Source organism: Festucalex cinctus, chromosome 17, assembly GCF_051991245.1.
Source record: "Festucalex cinctus isolate MCC-2025b chromosome 17, RoL_Fcin_1.0, whole genome shotgun sequence".
NCBI classification, from domain to species: Eukaryota; Metazoa; Chordata; class Actinopteri; order Syngnathiformes; family Syngnathidae; genus Festucalex; species Festucalex cinctus.
In genome coordinates, this window is record NC_135427.1 from 20,672,456 (window position 1) to 20,692,760 (window position 20,305).

The 20,305-nt window shown below is 41.8% G+C and overlaps 1 protein-coding gene across 8 annotated transcripts in view; it reads right to left on the reverse strand.

Moving 5' to 3' along the window:
* The window catches only part of LOC144004493 (dedicator of cytokinesis protein 3-like), a 94,298-nt gene that overhangs the window by 59,207 nt on the left and 14,786 nt on the right, over window positions 1–20,305 (reverse strand). For 5 of the 8 annotated variants that reach the window (XM_077501665.1, XM_077501662.1, XM_077501660.1 and 2 more), the window contains exons 5-8: window positions 13,587–13,692; window positions 13,025–13,176; window positions 12,866–12,950; window positions 12,750–12,788 (exon numbers count right to left, since the gene is read on the reverse strand). In XM_077501665.1, the coding sequence (XP_077357791.1) occupies window positions 12,750–12,788; window positions 12,866–12,950; window positions 13,025–13,176; window positions 13,587–13,692 (382 nt within the window). Of the gene's footprint in view, window positions 1–12,749; window positions 12,789–12,865; window positions 12,951–13,024; window positions 13,177–13,586; window positions 13,693–19,680; window positions 20,079–20,305 lie in introns of those variants that run through there. The other 3 variants (XM_077501663.1, XM_077501659.1, XM_077501664.1) reach the window with 2 other exon arrangements.

Below are 20,305 nucleotides of genomic sequence, written 5' to 3' on the forward strand. Positions count from 1 at the left end.
CTTAAACGTACAACCGGGGCTGCTTCGTTAAAAATTTCTAGGGGGCGCTATTGAGTCATTTTTGTAAAAATAGCACAATCAACAATAAAATATTGCTCATTTTACCAGGCCAGATGTGTGTGCCAAGTTTCATGAGTTTCTGTGCATGTTTAGAACCTCAAAACTGGCGTTGTTTTCTTGGCGAACAGCGCTTAGCCACACCCACAGCAATTCGCGAAAACTCACAAACTTCGTGTTGTGACATCATGAAGGCCGAAACCCTCATCTGAGCAAATATGAGGTAGGTCCAGACATTAAAAAATTCATAGCTCACTTCCTGTACATTTTAGGAAATGGCTTCCACTGACTTTTTTGTGCGTCTCAGGGTGCTACACGTGCCTGACAATTTTCGTAGCTCTAGGTCAAACGGGCCGGGAATGGTTTTTATTTTTCTACGCTAGGGGGCGCTATAGAGTCGCATTGTTATGACAACTACATAATATCAAATTTTTCGCCGGGTCCGAAGAGACTGCAAAGTTTGGTGAGTTTTCGTAAATATTTAGGCCCTCAAAAATGTGATTGTTTACGGAGAAGAAGAATAATAATAATTCTTACAAAAACAAGAGGGACCTTGCAGCGGTCGCTGCTCGGGCCCTAATAATAATAATTTTTACAAAAACAATAGGGACCTCGCAGCGGTCGCTGCTCGGGCCCTAATAATAATAATAATAATTTTTACAAAAACAATAGGGACCTCGCAGCGGTCGCTGCTCGGGCCCTAATAATAACTAGAGCTGCGAGCAGCTATAAAGGGCCCTCGCAGCCCGGGCCACGTTGGGGTCCTTGCACGTTGGGATACTTGCACGTTGGGGTACTGGCACATTGGGGTACTGGCATATTGGAAGCAAAATTTCTTTGAAAATGGCATAATAAACGTTTACATGTCGAATATTTTTTTGCCAGTGTGTGTGTCAAGCTCAACGGGTTTTGGTAAGGCAAGGCAAGGCAAGGCAAGTTTATTTGTATAGCACATTTCATACACAAGGCAACTCAATGTGCTTTACACGAGGAAAGACAACACATAAGCATCAAGAAACAGTAGTTAACATTCAGAGGAAGAAAAATAAATGAAAATAGGTTACAAACTAACAATCTTAAAACATTATTCAACAAACTTTAAAAAATTTAACATAAGGAAGTTTAAAATGATAATGATAAAAATAAAAAATAAAAATAAAAATAAAAATAAAAATAAAAATAAAAATAAAAATAAAAATAAAAATAAAAATAAAAATAAAAATAAAAATAAAAATGAAAAAAAACACTTAATTAAAGCTGTTTAAAAGTCCCTAATCAAAGGTATTAGAAAAAAGCAAAGTTTTTAACCTGGATTTGAAAGCATTTACACTCGGGGCTGACTTCACTTCTGTTGGTAGCCTATTCCATCTGTGTGCAGCATAATAGCTAAATGCAGCTTCACCATGTTTGCTTCGAACTCTGGGTTCCACTAGTTGGCCCAAGTCTGTAGATCTCAGAGCCCTGCTGGGCTTGTACTCAATCAGCATTTCTTGGATATATTCAGGACCCAAACCATTTAGTGATTTATAGACGAGTAGCAGAACTTTAAAATCGATTCTACAGCTGACAGGGAGCCAGTGTAAATCCTTAAGTACTGGAGTAATATGTTCTGATCTTTTTGTTTTGGTCAGAACTCGAGCTGCAGCGTTCTGAATGAGCTGCAATTGTCTCATGTTCTTTTGAGAGAGTCCAGTCAGAAGACCGTTACAGTAATCTAGTCTGCTGGAGATAAAAGCATGGATAAGCTTCTCTTGGTCTGCTTGACGCATGCAGTCCTTCAGTCTGGATATGTTTTTCAGCTGGTAAAAGGCTGTTTTAGTGATGAATTTAATATGATTGCTGAAGGTCAGATCTGAGTCTATTAGTACCCCAAGATTTCGAACTTGGTCTTTAGTTTCTAAAGACAGTGACTCAAGCTGTTTTTTAACAGCAATCCTCTTTTCTTTATTGCCGAAAACAATGAGCTCCGTTTTGTTTTCGTTCAGCTGAAGGAAATTTTGGTTCATCCAGTTGTTAACTTGCTCTAGAGAATGACACAATGCGTTAATAGAACTGCTGTCATTTGGGGACATAGATAAATACAGTTGTGTGTCATCTGCATAACTATGATAGTCAACATCGGTGTTCTGAAGCATTTGACCCAAAGGTAACATATACAGACTGAACAACAGGGGTCCAAGGACTGACCCTTGCGGGACCCCACATGTCATGGCCTTTCGATAAGATTCAAAATTTCCAATGGTCACAAAGTAACTCCTTTCCTCCAAATAGGACCTGAACCATTTAAGGACTGTTCCATTTAATCCCACCCAAGTTTCCAGCCTGTCTAACAGTATATTATGATCAATCGTGTCAAATGCTGCACTGAGGTCCAACAAGACGAGCACTGATACCTTCCCTGCATCAGTGCTCAATCTTATATCATTCAGTACTTTAATCAGAGCTGTTTCTGTACTGTGATGAGGTCGGAAACCTGACTGGAATTTATCCAAAAGTCCGTTTAAGCTCAAAAAATTGCTGAGCTGATTAAAAACCACTTTTTCAACTATTTTAGTTACGAAGGGAAAATTTGCGATTGGTCTATAATTTGCTAGCAGGGAGACATCCAGTGTTCTCTTTTTTAGAATGGGCTTGACGGCGGCTACTTTCAGACATTTAGGAAGTTCACCTGATTGAAGTGAGCAATTAATTATTTGTTGTAAATCGATCTGAACAGATTTCACAATGGTTTTGAAAAAGCCAGATGGAATTGTATCAAGACAGCTCGTGGAAGGTTTCAATTGCTGAACCAAGTCTACTACAGTATTTTGATCCACTGAGTCAAATTCTGTCATGGTAATTAAATTATTCCTAGGTGATTTTAAGTGCAGCATCGTTTTGTTATTTTGCTGGTTTGTAACAATGTTTGACCTGATGGCTTGTACTTTTTCACTAAAGTAGCAGGCAAATTCATTGCATTTATCTGTTGAGAGGAGTTCTGGCGCTGTTTGATTTGGGGGATTTGTAAGTTTGTCAACCACGCCAAATAGAGTGCGTGTATTGTTGAGGTTCCTACTAATAATTTCAGAAAAGTGTTGTTGTCTAGCTATTACTAACTCTTGGTTAAAATGACAAAGACATTGTCTGTACAGGTCAAAATGAACTTGGAGTTTAGTTTTTCTCCACTTTCGCTCCGCTTTTCTGCATTTAGATTTCAAAGTCATTATGTTGGTAGTACACCTCCAAGGTGTTTTAGTTCGGGATGAAATGGTCTTAGTTTTAATAGGAGCAACAGCATCCAAAACATTTGAGATTTTTGAGGTGAATTCATCCAGAAGTTCATCAACGGTCTCTGCATTTACAGTTGGTGATGCAGCCATTAATTCCATAAACATGTTGCTTGTATTCTCATTTATGTACCTTTTTTTAATCGAGACAGTAGTTGTTTGAACTTCTGGGATTGTTTGTAATTCAAAAAACACACAGGAATGATCTGAAATAGCCAGATCTTTCACCTCAACAGATAAAATGTCAACACCTTTAGAGATGACGAGATCAAGAATGTGACCTTGATTGTGTGTTGGACCTCTTACATGTTGTGAGAGACCAAAAGTATCAAGTATATTACAAAATTCTTTGGTATTTTTATCCAAGTTGATGTCAACATGAATGTTAAAGTATCCAGTTAAGACCAGATAATCATAGTCGGTACAAATTACTGACAGCATTTCTTCAAATTCCTCCATGAATCTGCCTTTTTGTTTTGGAGGTCTGTAAATTATGACAATGACGATGTTTGGTTCACCTTTTACCAAAAGACTAAGATATTCAAATGAATTAAAGCTTCCCAATGAAATTTCTTTACACTGAAATAGAGATTTAAAAATGGCAGCAAGTCCACCACCTTTTTTGCCATTACGACATTTGTTCATGAAACTAAAATTTGTTGGTGTTGCCTCATTGAGAACCGTGTTGCAGGAACCTTCTGTTAGCCATGTTTCACTGAGGAGAAATAAGTCAAGATCATATGTCATAATAATGTCATGAATCAACAATGATTTGTTAACTAGTGATCTTGTATTTAGTAGCGCTAGTCTCACAGTGGCAATCGGAGACGCTGGTTTAGTCAGAGGTTCACAAGCTATACTGACTAGGTTTGTAGCTTCTGACTTATTTCTTCTCATTTCTTTTGCCAACTTTCTACTTCTTGTAATCACAGGAATGCTACAAGCTTCCTTGGGTCCTGACTTATTCTGGGAACACACGTTTTTTATATTGTATATGTAGTCTGGACCCAAAACATATCAGACCGAGCTATAGTCGAGAGTCTCCATAGCCAAAGATGGAGGTCGGCTTTGTTAAGACCTGCAAAAATCAGCGTCCTTTTTTATTTTTAGGCAATGAGTTGCCCTGATTGGTATTTTTTTGTAAAAGTGTATATACACATCATCGCTCGTTGTACTCATTGCACAATGTTACTTTTATTGTCCAAAGGGGCAATCAAAAATGAATAAAACAAAATGGAAACGTACATACGTTTGGATCGGTGTGAAGCCAGTGAACAATTTGAGTGGTGGAAACTAAAAGAATATTCATAAATGACTTAGTTATCACACTTAGAATGAGTTTACATTTTTTGTACAAAATACCGTATGTGTTGTTTTTTATATATATATATCATGCCTCAAGGGCTAGGTGGCGCTGTATTTATAACTGAATGTTGTCATAGAGATACCTTCAGGCCTTGATTATAAGCATACATGTCAAGTGTGGGATTTTTTTTGGAGCATGTACCGTGGAGTTATTAAGCATATCCTTCATTCACGATATTGCTTTTAATGTCCATAGAGGCTATCAAAAATAAATAAAAATATATATATGTTTGGATAAGTCTGATGCCAGTGAACATGTTGAGTGGTGGAAACTAAAAGAATAACTTCGTTATCACACTTAGAATGAGTTTACATTTTTTGTACAAAATACCGTATGTGGGGTATTTTTTTTTCATGCCTCAAGGGCTAGGTGGCGCTGCATATATAACTGAATGTTGTCATAGCGATAACTTCAGGCCTTGACGATAAACATACATGTCAAGTTTGGGATTTTTTGGAGCATGTCCCGGGGAGTTATCAAGCATATCCTTTTACATTGCGAAACACAAATTTGATGCCCCGCCCTCATCATATAGTATTTCGAAAAGTCAAAATTTTTCCCCCTGTCGTTGGCTCAGGTCTTGACATGGTCCAGGCCAAGTCTTAACTCAGTCGGATGAAACGTGTAGGAGAAGTGGGCAAAAGTCTGCCCCCTGTGAATGTGCAAAAATCGTCAAAAATGGGACATTCAAAAATTCGTAGCTCACTTCCTGTTCATTTTAGCATATGGGTACAAGAGACTTTTTTGTAGGTCTTGGGCTCCCTCATACACCTAAAAATATTCGTCGTTCTTGCTTAAACGTACAACCGGGGCTGCTTCGTTAAAAACTTCTAGGGGGCGCTATTGAGTCATTTTTGTAAAAATAGCACAATCAACAATAAAATATTGCTCATTTTACCAGGCCAGATGTGTGTGCCAAGTTTCAGGAGTTTTTGTGCCAGTTTAGGCCCTCAAAATTGGTGTTGTTTTCTTGGCGAACAGTGCTTAGCCACGCCCACAGCGATTCGCGAAAACTCACAAACTTCGTATTGTGACATCATGAAGACCGAAACCCTCATCTGAGCAAATATGAGGTAGGTGCAGTTAATGGGGTTGGAGAAAAACATTGAAGAAAAATCGTAAGAAAAAAAATTGCCAGTAGGTGGCGCTATCAGTAAGATGAAATATAAGTACGTAGATGTCTTAAGGGCTGGACTCTCATCAAATGTGTGAAATTTTGAGAAGATAGGATCATCTGGGTCAAGTTAAAGCAGCTTTTATTGCCACGAAAAATTACCAGACTTTGCGGCACCGTAGCGGCCACGCCCTTTGGCGAAAGGTTACAATATTCGGTGTAGGGCAAGATCAACATCTTAAGGCTTGTCTGACCAATTTTCAACTGGATCCCTTCAAAGAGCTTGGCACAGTAGCTAAAAACGTAAAGTATGACATTTATTGTCACCACTAGGTGGTGCTATATATATAACAGAATTTTATCATATAGATGTCTTCAGGCCGTGACTATTAAGTTGCATGAGAAGTTTGAGATTTTTTGGAGCTTGTACATGGGAGTTATTCAGCATTTTGTTTTTCTGGACAAATGAAATTTTAAAGGCAATATTTGATGCCCCGCCCCCGTCATATAGTATTTCAAAAAGTCAAGATATTTTGCTCAGTTGTTGTCTCAGGTCTTGAGATGATACATGGCAAGTTTGAAGTCAACTGGCTGAAAAATATTTGCAAAGGGGGAAAAAGTATGACCACAGTGAATGTGCCAAAATGGGCAAAAATTGGACATTCAAAAATTCATAGCTCACTTCCTGTACATTTTAGGAAATGGCTTCCACTGACTTTTTTGTGCGTCTCGGGGTGCTACACGTGCCTGCCAATTTTCGTAGCTCTAGCTCAAACTAGCCGGGATTGGTTTTTATTTTTCTACGCTAGGTGGCGCTATAGAGTTGCGTTGTTATGACAACTACATAATATCAAATTTTTCACCGGGCACGAAGAGACTGCAAAGTTTGGTGAGTTTTCGTAAATGTTTAGGCCCTCAAAAATGAGATCGTTTACGGAGAAGAAGAAGAAGAAGAAGAAGAACTAGAGCTGCGAGCAGCTATAAAGGGCCCTCGCAGCCTGGGCCACATTGGGGTACTTGCACGTTGGGGTACTTGCACATTGGGGTACTGGCACATTAGGAGCAAAATTTCTTTGAACATGGCATGATAAACCTTTACATGTGGATTTTTTTTGCCAGGTGTGATGTGTGTGTCAAGCTCAATGGGTTTTGGTGATTGTTAAGATCTGCAAAAATCAGCGTCCTTTTTTATTTTTAGGGAATGAGTTGACCTGATTTGTATTTTTTGCAAAAGTATATATACCCATCATCGCTCGTACTCATTGCACGATGTTGCTTTTATTGTCCATAGAGGCAATCAAAAATAAATAAAACAAAATAAAAAAGTACATATGTTTGGAACGGTCTGATACCACTGAACTTGAGTAGTGGAAAGTAAAAAGAATATTCATAAATGACTTAGTTATAACACTTAAAATGAGTTCACAAATTTTGTACAAAATACCGTGTGTTTTTTTTTTTCATGCCTCAAGGATTAGGTGGCGCTGCATATATAACTGAATGTTGTCATAGAGATAGCTTCAGGCCTTGACGATAAACATACATGTCAAGTTTGGGATTTTTTGGAGCATGTACCGGGGAGTTATTCAGCATATCCTTTTTCAGTGCAAAACACAAATTTTGATGCCCCGCCCTCATCAAAGAGTATTTCAAAAAGTCAAGATTTTTCCCCCTGTCATTGGCTCAGGTCTTGACATGGTCCAGGTCAAGTCTTAACTAAGTCGGATGAAACGTGTAGGAGAAGTGGGCAAAAGTATGCCCCCTGTAAATGTGCAAAAATCGTCAAAAATGGGACATTCAGAAATTCGTAGCTCACTTCCTGTTCATTTTAGCATATGGGTCCAAGAGACTTTTTTGCAGGTCTTGGGCTCCCTCATACACCTAAAAATATTCGTCGTTCTTGCTTAAAAGTACAACTGGGGATGCTTCATTAAAAATTTCTAGGGGGCGCTATTGAGTCTTTTTTTCAAAAATAGCACAATCAACAATAAAATATTGCTCATTTTACCAGGCCAGATGTGTGTGCCAATTTTCATGAGTTTCTGCGCATGTTTAGACCCTCAAAACTGGCGTTGTTTTCTTGGCGAACAGTGCTTAGCCACGCCCACAGCGATTCGCGAAAACTCACAAACTTCGTGTTGTGACATTATGAAGGCCGAATCCCTCATCAAATGTGTGACATTTTGAGAAGATAGGATCATCTGGGTCAAGTTCATGCAGCTTTTATTGTCACGAAAAATCTTCAGATTTTGCGTTACCGTAGCGGCCACGCCCTTTGGCGAAAAGTTACAATATTCGGTGTGGGGCATGATCAACATCTTAAGGCTTTTCTAACCAATTTTCAACTGGATCCCTTCAACGAGCTCGGCACAGTAGCTAAAAACGTTACGTATGACATTTATTGTTACCACTAGGTGGCGCTATATGTATAACTGAATTTTATCATATAGATGTTTTCAGGCCGTGACTATTACGTTGCCTGAGAAGTTTGAGATTTTTTGGAGCTTGAACATGGGAGTTATTAAGCATTTGCTCTTTCTGGACAAATGAAATTTTAAAGGCAATATTTGATGCCCCGCCCCCGTCATATAGAATTTCGAAAGGGCAAGATGTTTTGCCCAGTTGTTCTCTCAGGTCTTGAGATGATAAATGCCAAGTTTGATGTCAATTGGATGAAAAATGTTTGCAAAGAGGGAAAAAGCATGACCACAGTGAATGTGCCAAAATAGGCCAAAATTGGACATAAAAAAATTCATAGCTCACTTCCTGTACATTTTAGCTACATGGTCCCAATAGACTTTTTTGTGCGTCTCGGGGTGCTACACGTGCCTGCCAATTTTTGTTGCTCTAGCTCAAACATGCCGGGCTTGGTTTTTATTTTTCTTTGCTAGGGGGAGCTATAGAGTCGCGTTGTTATGACGACTTCATAATATCAAATTTTTCGCCGGGCCTGAGGAGTGTGCAAAGTTTGGTGAGTTTTCGTGAATGTTTAGGTACTCAAAATCGCGATCGTTTGCGGAGAATAAAGAAGAAGAAGAATAACTAGAGCTGCGAGCAGCTATAAAGGGCCCTCGCAGCCCGGGCCACGTTGGGGTCCTTGCACGTTGGGGTAATTGCACGTTAGGGTACTGGCACGTTGGGGTACTGGCATATTGGAAGCAACATTTCTTTGAAAATGGCATAATAAACGTTTACATGTAGAATTTTTTTTTGCCAGTGTGTGTCAAGCTCAACGGGTTTTGGTGATTGTTAAGACCTGCAAAAATCAGCTCTCCTTATTTATTTTTAGGCAATGAGTTGCCCTGATTGGTATTTTTTGTAAAAGTGTATATATACATCATCGCTCGTTGTACTCATTGCACAATGTTACTTTTATTGTCCAAAGGGGCAATCAATAATGAATAAAACAAAATGGAAACGTACATACGTTTGGATCGGTGTGAAGCCAGTGAACAATTTGAGTGGTGGAAACAAAAAGAATATTCATAAATGACTTAGTTATCACACTTAGAATGAGTTTACATTTTTTGTACAAAATACCGTATGTGGGTTTTTTTTTTATATATTATGCCTCAAGGGCTAGGTGGCGCTGTATTTATAACTGAATGTTGTCATAGAGATACCTTCAGGCCTTGATTATAAGCATACATGTCAAGTGTGGGATTTTTTTTTGGAGCATGTACCGTGGAGTTATTATGCATATCCTTCATTCACGATATTGCTTTTAATGTCCACAGAGGCTATCAAAAATAAATAAAAATATATATATGTTTGGATAAGTCTGATGCCAGTGAACATTTTGAGTGGTGGAAACTAAAAGAATATTCATAAATGACTTAGTTATCACACTTAGAATGAGTTTACATTTTTTGTAAAAATACCGTATGTGGGGTATTTTTTTTTTATGCCTCAAGGGCTAGGTGACGCTGCATATATAACTGAATGTTGTCATAGATAGCTTCAGGCCTTGACGATAAACATACATGTCAAGTTTGGGATTTTTTGGAGCATGTACCGGGGAGTTATTAAGCATATCCTTTTTCAGTGCGAAACACAAATTTTGATGCCCCGCCTTCATCATATAGTATTTCGAAAAGTCAAGATTTTTTCCCCCTGTTGTTGGCTCAGGTCTTGACATGGTCCAGGTCAAGTCTTAACTCAGTCAGATGAAACGTGTAGGAGAAGTGGGCAAAAGTCTGCCCCCTGTGAATGTGCAAAAATCGTCAAAAATGGGACATTCAAAAATTCGTAGCTCACTTCCTGTTCATTTTAGCATATGGGTCCAAGAGACTTTTTTGTAGGTCTTGGGCTCCCTCATACACCTACAAATTTTCGTAGATCTTGCTTAAATGTACAACCGGGGCTGCTTCATTAAAAATTCCTAGGGGGCGCTATTGAGTCATTTTTGTAAAAATCGCACAATCAACAATAAAATATTGTTCATTTTACCAGGCCAGATGTGTGTGCCAAGTTTCATGAGTTTCTGCGCATGTTTAGACCCTCAAAACTGGCGTTGTTTTCTTGGCGAACAGCGCTTAGCCACGCCCACAGCGATTCGCGAAAACTCACAAACTTCGTGTTGTGACATCATGAAGGCCGAATCCCTCATCTGAGCAAATATGAGGTAGGTCCAGTTAACGTGTTTGGAGAAAAACGTAGAAGAAAATTCGTAAGAAAAAAAATTGCCACTAGGTGGCGCTATCAGTAAGATGAAATATAAGTTCATAGATGTCTTTAGGGCTGGACTCTCATCAAATGTGTGAAATTTTAAGAAGATAGGATCATCTCGGTCAAGTTAATGCAGCTTTTATTTTCACGAAAAATCTTCAGACTTTGCGTCACCGTAGCGGCCACGCCCTTTGGCGAAAAGTTACAATATTCGGTGTGGGGCATGATCAACATCTTAAGGCTTTTCTGACCAATTTTCAAATGGATTCCTTCAACGAGCTCAGCACAGTAGCTAAAAACGTAAAGTATGACATTTATTGTTACCACTAGGTGGCGCTATATGTATAACTGAATTTTATTATATAGATGTTTTCAGGCCGTGACTATTACGTTGCCTGAGAAGTTTGAGATTTTTTGGAGTTTGAACATGGGAGTTATTAAGCATTTGCTCTTTCTGGACAAATGAAATTTTAAAAGCAATATTTGATGCCCCGCCCTCGTCATATAGTATTTCGAAAAGGCAAGATTTTTTTGCCCAGCTTTCTCTTAGGTCTTGAGATGATAAATGCCAAGTTTGAAGTCAATGGGATGAAAAATGTTTGCATAGGGGGAAAAAGCATGACCACAGTGAATGTGCCAAAATAGGCCAAAATTGGACATTAAAAAATTCATAGCTCACTTCCTGTACATTTTAGCTACATGGTCCCAATAGACTTTTTTGTGCGTCTCGGGGTGCTACACGTGCCTGCCAATTTTCGTTGCTCTAGCTCAAACGTGCCGGGCTTGGTTTTTATTTTTCTACGCTAGGGGGCGCTATAGAGTCGCGTTGTTATAACGACTTCATAATATCACATTTTTCGCCGGACCTGAGGAGTGTGCAAAGTTCGGTGAGTTTTCGTGAATATTTAGGTACCCAAAATCGCGATTGTTTGCGGAGAATAAAGAAGAAGAAGAAGAAGAAGAAGAAGAAAAAGAAGAAGAAGAAGAAGAAGAAGAAGAAGAAGAAGAAGAAGAAGAAGAAGAAGAATTTTTACAAAAACAATAGGGACCTCGCAGCGGTCGCTGCTCGGGCCCTAATAATAATAATAATTTTTACAAAAACAATAGGGACCTCGCAGCGGTCGCTGCTCGGGCCCTAATAATAATAATAATAATAATAATAATTTTTACAAAAACAATAGGGACCTCGCAGCGGTCGCTGCTCGGGCCCTAACTAGAAAAATTTCCGCGGAAATTTTGGATGTGACTGCTGACTCTTGCAAGGTGGAAAGCCGAATGCACTGAACAGTTTGCCAAATGTTGGTGTACTTTACCTAACAATCAGTCAGCAAGCTAACATTAGCATGCTAACTTACGATTAGCATGTTAAACTAGCATTGGCATGTTAAATTAGCATTACCATTAATATGCAAACTTAGCATTAGTGTGCTAATTTAGCATTAGCATTAACATGTTAAGTTAGCATTAGCATGCTGACTCAACATTAGCGGTAGCATGCTGACTTGGCATTAGCATGCTAGCTTAACATTAGCATGCTAAGCTAGCATTAGTTTGTTAACTTAACATTAGCATTAGCATGCTAAGCTAGCAGTAGCATGCTAATTTAGCATTAGTATGCTAACTTTAACTTAACTTCGGTAAATGTATGTGCGCGCAGTGTGGCTTGGAAAAAGGTGCTTAATTTGTGGCGCTTTTCCCCTCTTCTCCATTCATTCCTATGGGACGTTTTGGCGGGTTTTTTTGGGAGGTGCGTCGCCATGGTAACTCGGAATTCCGAAAAAAAATAAAATAAAAATTGGTTCCCCGTCGAGTCAGATCAAGCCGCATCTTTTGATACCTCATTTGTGCCGGTACGTTCAACGGTGCGGGCCGCATTTTTTCTGAAAAATTCTGCTATAATACGGGGCCGTTTTCTAGGATAGTAATATGTGCCTGCTTTGCTTCGCAAGCAGTTGCTCTGCAGCAGTCACATAATGAGGAAGACGCTTGCTTTGCTGCTTTAATCTTCTGGAACACATCCTGCGTCATTCGCCTTCCTGCTTTAGACACGTTCCGTGTTTGGCACCTTGTTACTTTTTCCTGCTTGGTCCTCTCGTGTTTGCTTTTGAAAAAATTGCCTTCTTTCTACTGTTTTCATGGCTTTCTTATTGTTTTTGCTTGAGGCTACCCTTTTTGTTGAAAAGATCTTTTTGCAATTAATTAGTAATTATGATGTTGGTGCGTGATGATGGAAATCGACTTTGTAATGTGGTCCCACTTTGTTAAAGGTAAGACAAACCTGCGTGTTGTGCTGAATGTTGCCTCTGCTGGCGAGATGCTGAGAAAAGAGAAGGAAGGCATCATCCATGAGGAGCAAAACAAACTTGAGGTGAGGCGGCGCCGCGTCAAACTCACCATCTTGTAAAGATCCGAGACGCTGACCTGATCTTCATCCACCATCTCAAAGTCTTTCCGTGGCACCAAGTCCAAACCCAAATGCCTGACCAACACACAAAGGTGAGGAACACGCGTGATGGGGTGTGTGTCTGCGTGTTTGTTTGTGTGCCTTCTTACTCGTTTCCCCAGTCCAGTCTGGCGGTCACGTGTGTTTTGATGTCTCGTTTTTGTTGCTCGGGCAGCTGCACCGCCACCGCCAGCTGCCTCCTGAGTTCCATCAGCTCGGACATGACGTGAGCCACTTGCAAGAAGAGATCCACTTTGTGTCTCTGATGGGGACGTTCGCACAACTTTCAGTTCTTATCAACGGCACTTCAAGCAACATACAAAAGTGACCCACACATCTTTTGGGCTGGTTTGGCAACAATTGTAGTGTGTGCATGTGTGGGGGGGTGTGGGTGGCGGGTTGTCAGAGGGGCACAGTTCGAAACACGCAGGCACACACACTAACTTGCATTGAAGCTCATCACAAGGTCTCAAGTCGGCGTGTGTGATAAGGAAACAACCAAATGGAACAAAACCCCATTAAGGATTTGTAGCCACCCACTAAAACCGACGCCAGGGTCAACTTGAGAAAAACATTACATCGATATCTACTGTCAGTGTATTGATAATTTATTGCAACAGAGATTGCAACAATATATTGCAATATCGATTTTTTTCTCCCATCCCTACTCACCACATAGAGTTGCTTCCACAGTGACGCCCATTCGCGAAGCGTGGACGTCACCTCGGTCACGACTGCATCTTCAACGAGCACCGCCTCACCGGGCCTGAAAAACACACTGGGATTGATTGATTGATTGATTGATTGATTGATGGACACGTATTGCAAAGTGTAGGGAGGCAGATGCACTCAAAAAGGGGTTGTTTAATTCAACCAAAAAAAAAAAAAAAAAGGGAAAACAGGGACAAGTTCAACAAAGTCCAAAACAGCGGTCACAAACTAAAGGCCAGGGGAAAAAAGGGGAACCGTGACAGCAACAATGACTCCACAAGGACTGAAAGAAGGCAGGGAACAAATACTCCAGGTAACTAGGCAACACCTGGGGCCTCATTTATAAAACTGTGCGTGAAAACCCGCGCAGAAAAGTACATACGAACAAAACTCACGTACGCAGAAAAAAAATTTAGATTTATAAAACCATGCGTAGACACACATACGCGTATCTGCACGCACGTTCCCTTTATAAAAGCCACACGATCCCAACCGGTGTGCACATGCAGATTCAACGCCGTTCCCCGCCCCAAGTCCACCTATTTCACCCCATATTTGGCAATGGAAATCAACTCATCTGCATATTAATCAGCAGCATGTGATGGAGAACACCAAATCAAAACAATTTGGATGTGCACCGGTGGGGTGGCATGGGGGCCTGCCGTGCCTCGGTCTGCGGCGTTGGGCTTGGGGCGCGGGCCAGGGTGGGCCAGGGGCGGGGGCACTCAGGGCGTCTGGGTTGGCTCTCTGGCCGGTGGCGGCCCGGGGCGTGGGGGGTTGTGCCTCTGTGCTGCCGCGGCTTGGGGGATACTGGGGGGGGCCGTGCCTTCTTTGCTGGGCCGCGGTCGATGGCTCCCAGAATCTTTGGTGGCGGTCCTTATGCATGCCAGATCCATCACACCAGTATCTACTGAAATTCAAACAGAATTCACCTCTCCCTCCCACTGCTCGCTGAATCAGTGGATGCTGGTGTCTGTGGACCTCACTCTGCTTCATCTATCCTTCCCTCCTTCCTCTCTTTAGTTTGTCCTCTGGTCTCTTGAGATCTCCTTAATTTTTTGGAATTTCGAGGTTTCTGGGGTTGGCGTAAGACTCTAGTTTTGTAAAGCATGTGGGTGGCAGGTGGTGTTTAGTTGGTGCTGGATTTCACTTTGATTTATCTTTCTTTCCTTTGACCTTTCCTCTGGTCTCCCGACCTTCTGAACTTCACGACTCTGGCGAGACTCTGAAGTATCTGGTTGAGGTGAAGGGTAATGGGAGTTTTATTAGATTTTAGGTGACCTAATGAGTACAAATTTACACGAATTCACATGCACACACACGCACGCACGCACACATACGCGCACACACGCACGCACACAAATGCGCACATTGTCACTAGTGTTGTTCCGATACCGTTTTTTGGCTCCCGATACCGATACCGATACTCAGCTTTGCCGTATCGGCCGATACCGATACCATACCGATACTTAAGTTTTTTTTTTTTAATGCAGTATCGGCACCTCTGCCGACACCAGTATCGGTATCGGAACAACACTAATTGTCACACACACAAAAAAAGAGAGAGCAATGATGATAAGATGTTGAATCGGTAAGACTGCCGAATGAACAATTCTGAGCTCTCTCTTAAGAAAAAAAATAATAATAAAATAAAAAATTACAAATTATGTTCAAAACTTTCAGGAAGAAATATTTGCCAACAGTAAAAAATGTTTCTGGTAGTTTTTATGTTGGGAAGTTTTTCATAAATAAATAAATAAATAAATAAATAAATAAATAAATACAATCAATTTTAAAAGGTGCATTTGCATGTTTTCACCAACAAAGATTCAGGGGATTTTGATTGCTACTGACGTTAAGCATACAGAATCCTTTACTGCCACCTAGTGTGTCTTGGAATTTGGTGGGAGAAAACGATGCTTTAAGCACGTTTGAAAAGATAAAAACGTGTATATTTATACACACAAGCCTAGTGAGGATAAGCGGCTCAGAAAATGAATGAATCAATAAATGTATTAATCATATACATTGTATTGTTGTTGTTGTTGTTTAATAGTCAAATGTAAATAATCAGGGTAATGTTTGTTTACCATCAAGGAACTCTCTGTGACATTTTAACACATTTTCATTTTTATCTTCACGTCTTGTGTTCGATTTGTATAGTGCAATTTCTACTACTCAATTTGAAATTAATCTGGCCACATCTATTTTTCTACTCTTATTATGGCTTTGACAATGTTTCCATCTTGCTTGAATTAAACCTTTTTAATAGACACGATCCAGGTCATTATGTTCTCTACATTTTAACAAGAATGAACTGGAGATTGAATAGTACCTGTAATAACAATACTGACCTTTCTCAGTCGTTGCCTGTCAGAGATTGATTGATTGATTGATTGATTGATTGATTGATTGATTGATTGATTGATTCACCAGCCCTGGAACTTTCCTGACTTTTGCAATACAATTATTAACTTTAGAATTAATTTTGGTTTATTTTACTTCTGAAACTAATCAAATAGGTCAATTTATATGAGGTTTATTGATGGTAGTTTGTGGCTTGTTAGTTTTTTAAATGTGTGGGAAAGCTCATGCAAACCAGCTCTGCATGAAAAATGTATCTAATGAGACATAATAATGATTTTTTTTTTCTAATGGTCTGTTGGCATGTGTGTTGTGCCAGTAGATGGCAGTATATCCTCAGGTTTTATGGATTTGGAATAATCTAGGAGGGACCAAGAGGTCAAATATCACAGCACATCTGAACAGGAGCGGGTCAGTACATAAATATCTTCTGGGACATTCTGAAGTACCGAGTGCAGCTATTTAGAAAGAGATTTACCAGAGGAAAATGCAGAAACCCCACTTCCACCTGACAAAAACAATAAATTTGGACGGTCAATGAAAGGCAAGAAAGAAGACTAAATTCACCATGACGTAGGCCACCACACAGACTCTCGAACTCTTTCCCTGCATCTCGACATCCCTTGATGTCCCTCATGAAGCGCTACGAGGGCGGAGTTGCGCAAAGCAGTAGGGACAACTAGTCTGCTGCCCTTCAGTAACAGTTCATCCTGTACAGTTAAAGTGTCTCTGTGTTGCCAATATGCTTTGATAGCACCTGTGAGATGGCTGTAAACTCTTTTGAGCTGTTCTTTCAGCTTAATGAGGTACGTTGGGCTTGTAGATAGACTTAATAATTTCATCCACATGGATGTTTGTGTCCTCCAACAATTCCGCTGTAGCTTTACCCGGTTGCGTGTGCGGTGCGGCTGCGGTGCGGTGCGTCTTTACTGCTTGCTCCGGACGCGTCAATTTTTTGGCCAACTCACACTGGCTCCGCACAGCTGCGGTCCGGCATCGGCCTTCCTGTCCCCCTCGATGTGTTTTGTGCTAGCTTGCCATTTGCCGGAGGTCTTACCGCTGCGGCGTCTGGCAAAAATAGAAAATAGGTCTATCCTTGCGGAAGGGCTGCGGCACGCCGCAGCTGAGACGCAGTCGACACGCAACGCACACGCAAGCGGTGTAAACTGCACCATTCAAATGAATGGAATCTAATTGCTTGCGTCGCCGGAACGCACCGCAACTGCACCGCAACCGCATCCGGTGTAACCCCGGGTTTACACCGGTTGAGGTTGCGGTGCGGCTGCGGTGCGGTGCGTCTTGACTGCGTGCTCCGGACGCGTCAATTTTTTGGCCAATCCACACCGGCTCCGCACAGCTGCGGTCCGGCAGCTCCGTTGCCGACCACTTCCCGCCGTGTCTCGCGTGACCGCGCGCGATCATGTGGCATTAAAAACAACGACAAACACACAGAAAGTCTGTGCTCAACAGAGAAGCAGAAAGAGAGGTGGACTTTTATTATTTTGTGGCTTTCTACCTCCAATATAAACCTCTCCTCGTCCATGTTCGCTGGTGTCTAAACCGTGAATGAGCACCTCGCACGTTAACTCCAGGCCCGTCTACGCCCACATCATGTTTTGCTAGCATGCTTGCGAAATAGGAACTGGTGAGTGTTTTATCTTGAAAGGTAACCGGAAATTTATTTTGAAACTGCGTCGGTCTTCCTGTCCCGTTCGATGTGTTTTGTGCTAGCGTGCCATTTGCCGGAGGCCTACCGCTGCGGCGTCCGGCAAAAATAGAAAATAGGCTATCCTTGCGGAAGGGCTGCGGCACGCCGCAGCTGAGACGCAGTCGACACGCAACGCACCCGCAAGCGGTGTAAACTGCACCATTCGAATGAATGGAATCTAATTGATTGCGTCGCCGGAACGCACCGCAACCGCACCGCAACCGCAACCGCAACCGGTGTAAACCCGGGGTAAATCCCGGGTTAGAATCTGGTTCATGTTCGACAAGTGCGCGGGACAATGTGTCTGCTGTGAAGAGTGCCTTGCCTGGTGTGTGTGAGATGGAGAAACTGTAACTCATGAGCCTAAGTCGGAACCTCTGGATCCTGGGTGGAAGCTCTGTTAGTGCTTGACGTCCCAGAAGTCTAATGAGTGGCTTGTGGTCAGTCTCCATGGAGAAGTCAATCTTTCACATTTCATAGTTAGTCCAAGCGCCTCTTTTTCTACTTGCACATACCTTTGTTCTGTCTCTGTCAGGGACCTTGAAGCATAAGATACAGGTCTCCACTCCTCACCCTCTTTCTGAAAAAGGACCGCTCCAAGACCGTAGGATGAGGCATCTGCCAAAAGTTTCAGCTCGTTGTTCGGGTCATAGAGTGTGAGCACCGTTCTTGATGTCAGATAATTTTTCAATTGATCAAATGCTTTTTGTTGTGCGACGCTCCAAACCCACTAGTTTTTTTTTGACAGCAGGTCTCTGAAGGCTTATCTTTTTCAGCCAGTCCTGGAATGAATTTGCCTAACTGGTTGATCATCCCGAGAAAGCTGCGTACTTCTCCAACATTTGATGGCTCTCTCATCGATCTGACAGCTCTGATTTTCTACTGAAAATGTTCCGGGGCTGAGGCAATTCCAAAGGGAATTCTATTGAAATGGAAGTGTCTGAATAGGGTGATGAATGTGGTGTAGTGTGCCGACTCAGGTGATAATGGAACCTGCCAAAAGCCTGTGTTCGCATCCAACTTGCTGAAGAATTTAGCTCCAGCCACGGATCCAAATGGCTGCTCTGCTGAAGGCAAAATGAACTTTTCTCTGCACACTGCTTCGTTGAGGTGGGTGAGATCCACACAAATGCGCATTGAGTCATTTTTTGTTGGCACGGGGACCATACCTGAGCACCACTCAGTTGGCTCCTCGACTTTGCTGATTACTCCCATCAACTCCATTCTTTCCAGTTCCTGTTTCACTTTTCCCAGCAATGGAATAAGTACACGTCTCGGTGTAGCAAGCGAAAAAGGTACAGCATCAGGCCTCAACTTAATAGTATAAGGTTGCTGCATTAAACCCAAACCTTGACATAACTTTGGGTAGTTCTCATTAAACACTTTGATGTCTATGCTGCTCTAGACACAAGATTTAGCTTGACACTTGCTGGTCTGTTTAACAGAGCCACATGAAAATCTTTGACAACATACATCTTTTCCTGTATTTCGCGTTCACCTTTAAACAGTGTTTCATTATACATGCCCAATACATTGAGTGGAGTTCCATCTGGTCCAAATAATGGTTTATCTGGTTTACACAACTCTGTCACATTTTTGTTTATACCATAGTACATCTGGGCTTGGATTTCAGACACATCAGCACCAGTGTCTATTTTAAATACGACTTTGTGGTTCTGGATAGCAAGGTCTGCATACGACGGATCAGAACCTGCGTCTACAGAACCAAGGAACAGGGGTGTGTCATTATATTTCTCTGTTTCTACCACATGCACAGATTTAGCAGATCTACATACTTTACTGTAATGACCTCTTTTTCCACATGTAGCGATAATTGGGTCGTCTCTTGGACGAATTAATAATCTGGACGTTACAGAGGTAAATTGTATTTACCTGCCAATTTTACCTGCCAGATCTGTGATAGGTTTCAAACGTAAGTTGCACACAGGGGTACGTCGAATTGGAAATCAAACGCAGACTTACGAGAATAGGTGTTGCGTCGAACGAGCAAAAAGGTCTTGTGAAAAAGGGGGAAAAATAGTCAATGTTCGTTCCAAAAGGCAAGAAAATCAAAAAGGGGCTATTCCACAGGTGAGCAAGGGAGCCGCTCGGGGGGGCTGACGTAGTTGCGCGGCTCGTCCCTTGATTGGTCGGCGACTCGGCGAGGTTGATTCTCCGGCGAGGTTGGTTCTGCCGGACAGCTGTCCGACTCCAGGTGTTGGAGCTCGGTCCGCTACGCGCCGGCGTACGGGGGAGGCCAGCCGTTGGAGGTGAGCTAGCACTGCGGCGGGGCGCCACTGAATAGCAGGTGAGGTGCTGGGCGGCTTAGGTGCAACAACCTTGAGTCCGGCGGTACGTGGCAAGTGTACCCCGGGGCCGCTGAGCTCACCGCTGGCGGGCAATCACCGATGGTAAAAAAACAACAAGGAAAAAAAGGAGTAAAAGAGTCTTTGGGGTCAGCGTTGCAGTTTGCACCTGCTTTGGCGTGGCGTGGAGCGAGTGTCTGCTCTCGTGGCAACGGTTGCTGAAAGAAAAAAAAAGGCCACGTGGTTGGCAAGTTTCTTGGAACAAAGAGTTGGAGCAGGCTGGGAAACTTGCAGGTAGAGAG